General features: G+C 36.3%; 1 protein-coding gene across 1 annotated transcript; it reads left to right on the top strand.

The window, feature by feature from the left end:
- The first annotated feature begins 224 nt into the window (after window positions 1-224).
- LOC109214564 lies at window positions 225-1313 on the top strand. Its single transcript, XM_019378499.1, has one exon. It carries the CDS (start codon window positions 283-285, stop codon window positions 898-900), a length of 618 nt encoding a protein of 205 aa, XP_019234044.1. The 5' UTR covers window positions 225-282; the 3' UTR covers window positions 901-1313.
- The last annotated feature ends 1679 nt before the right edge of the window (window positions 1314-2992 follow it).

Raw genomic sequence — 2992 nt, 5'->3', positions numbered from 1 at the left:
ATATATAATTGATAAATTTATATATATAATATAATTAAATTAAAACTTGAGGAGGGAGGGTAATAAAGTTTCCAACCGTATATAAAAATCTCTTTTCTTAACTATCATCCTTGACTTGTCCAAAACGAAAATACATGTGACTTTCTTCCTAAGAAAAAGAGAGACATACCTTTTAAATAAGAAGAAAAAGTATTTTTCAAAAAAGACCATGCCAAAATAAAAGGAGTAAAAAATTATTATTCTCTGAGAAAAGAGGGTTTAAGAAGAGGTTTATGAGTAGACATGGGAAACTTCTTTTCCACACTTTCAGATTCAGATACAAACCCTACCTCCCCCAATTCTACCACCACAATCCCCAACACCATGTCTTCTTCCACAGAATCCTCACCGACCCACGAATCAAAATCCGATCTTGAACCGACCCACGAATCAAAATCCGAAACTGAACTGACCCGTCAACCCGTATCCGCTGAAACCCAAAACTCTAAAGAGGAAATCAACACAGAAACCCAAGAAGAAAATGGAGAAAATGAAAAGGACAAAGATACCAATTTGGAAGAAGAAGAAGAAGAGGAGGGTGAATGTGGGTTTTGTTTGTTTATGAAAGGGGGAGGGTGTAAAGATGCATTTACCGACTGGGAAAAATGCATTGAAGAAGGGGAAAAGAACGAAGAGGATATTGTGGAGAAGTGTTTTGAGGTTACTTCTGCTTTGAAGAAGTGTATGGAAGCTCATAGTGATTATTATGCCCCTATATTACAGGCTGAGAAAGCTGCTGAGGCTGAATTGGAGAAGGAATTGGACAAACAGAAGGAGAAAGAGGAGCAACGAAATGATGCTGATGCTTCGGGATCCGTGTCGGTGGACCCTACATTGGACGGGAATTCAAATAGTTCTTAGCTAAATCAGGGCTAGTAAGTCTCTGCAGAATTAAAAAAAAAAATCGATCTTTTTAAATTTTGGGGGTGGGGGTTATAGGTGATTTTGATAATTAAAATGTCGGAAATTTAGGAGATTTTTTTTGAATTGAGGGAAGAGAATTAAGAGCTTTTGGATAATGCTATAATTCCAATAGTTGTACTCAATTTGCCTCAAATTTTAACTTATACGGGTTTTCTTGAACTGAATAATTAGTCGCACTTCTTTCGTGTCATTGAGTGTAGACTCTATAGTTTCTTCTGAATTATGATAATAATGATGCTGGATTGAGTAGAAGACATTTCCCAGCTATGACATTCAATTCTTGATCTGTAAGTTGTGTCATTTGGTTAGTAGCTACTTTTGGATAAATAAAAGTTTGATGTTAGTTTTTTGCTGCTGGAATCGGTATAATTAATGTTGATTTATGTGTAAATGCATTAACAAAAATCTTATGGATTGACTACTTTCTATCTTGTATTCTTCATCACTTTAGGTGTATGTTGTTCTTTCTGCAAGATTGCATTTGTTAGAGCTTTGGTAATGTGCAAAATAAGAGTGCAAAATTTTCTGTGTGTTTAGGGGAAGATCGACTAAGCAAGATAAGAATGCAAGATTGCATTTGTTAGGGCTCTGGTAAATTGCATATTGTATCTTGTTACATCCTATGATCAGTTGTTAAGTTCCAGGAGCTAGTCATATAGTTTATCAAAGTAAATCTTAATATTAGTAGCGGTATAACAACGAGACATTGGTTTGATTACTCGTTGATGACATCAATCCCATGTTTCCAAGAATTCCCCGAAAAGTTTATTTAATTTTTCTGAAAACTATTTCTTCATTTGCTTTTTCAATGCAGTACAAGAGTTTTTGAATTTTTTTCCAATTATTTGCTAAAGACAAGTAGTGAATGGTGTAACGTATCCTAAAAAAGAGTAGTGAATATGATACAATTGGCGTTTTTAATGTTTCCCAGTCTTTGCGTTGCTCCATCTTTCAGTGTTGTTGCCTGCTAAAATTTTAAGTCACTAAACTGTTATTATATACATCCTTACCATATATAGCTAATTTCCTTTGGAGACTTGACAGTACAATAAAGTAGTTTTTTTAATTGTAAGACTTGACAATACAATGAAGTAGATTTTTAATTGTATTTAGTGCTGCTGCTGATCACCTGATCTTTCATAAACATACTAAGTGTTCCATCATATCATAATAATGGTGGGTATCTGCATGTGCAATGCATTTTAATGCCACTGAAGTTGTCCTCTGCATATGTACCATATAAACTGATGTGTCATCATGTTGTGCTGCTTCTCAACCAGATGTTATAAAGAGTAATAAGTTGGTAAATATGGTTATCTTTTATGGCTGCTTAACATTACTCCTGTATTCAGCAGTGTGCTCCAGAAGGTATGTGGAAAGCAAATCTAGAAAATGTGATTGAGTCGGAGCCAAGTTTGACAACTAGATTCGAGGATATCCTGTGGCTTATATTAGTGGCCTTCATATATGACGTTTCTTGAGTTTATTTCAGTCTTTTTAGCTCATTATATCTAAGTTCTTGCTTATTGATTCTCCTTATTCTGTGGCTAGCTCTTCTAGCTTTGTGATTCGGGTAGGTTGGATTCTATATGAATAGGGCAGATCGGCGCACGAGGCATCACGCAGGGTTCCGGGAAGGGCCGCACCACAAGGGGTGTGATTCGGGTAGGTTGGATTCTAGATGAATAGGGCAGTCCGTGCACGAAACATCCCACGTTCACGCAGGGTCCGGGGAATGGCCGTACCCTAGGGGGTGTGATTCGGTAGGTTGGATCCTATGAATAAATAAACATAAAGAAATGGTCTTTTCCTCAAGTCAAATAAAATTCGTAGAAGGTAGGCTACTTCATGAAATCTAGAGTAATATAATGCTGTTTGTTTGTGTCATGCTTTCATTCGTCTCCAAGTTGCTTCTGTTGTGCTCCAAATATCTAAAGAGATTGTTTTCCCTACAAATGGTAATTCGTTAAAGATCATCTGTATACAGGAATACGCCAATCACTGCATACTTCCTAGTGTCATGTATGTT

Source organism: Nicotiana attenuata, unplaced genomic scaffold, assembly GCF_001879085.1.
Source record: "Nicotiana attenuata strain UT unplaced genomic scaffold, NIATTr2, whole genome shotgun sequence".
Classification (NCBI taxonomy): Eukaryota; Viridiplantae; Streptophyta; class Magnoliopsida; order Solanales; family Solanaceae; genus Nicotiana; species Nicotiana attenuata.
The sequence above is the reverse complement of the archived record's forward strand: the minus strand, read 5'-3'. Positions and strand labels throughout refer to the sequence as shown.

What these genes read in the sequence shown, in the direction of transcription:
- LOC109214564 (XM_019378499.1), top strand. Translation starts at nt 283, where the DNA reads ATGGGAAACTTCTTTTCCACACTTTCAGATTCAGATACAAACCCTACC.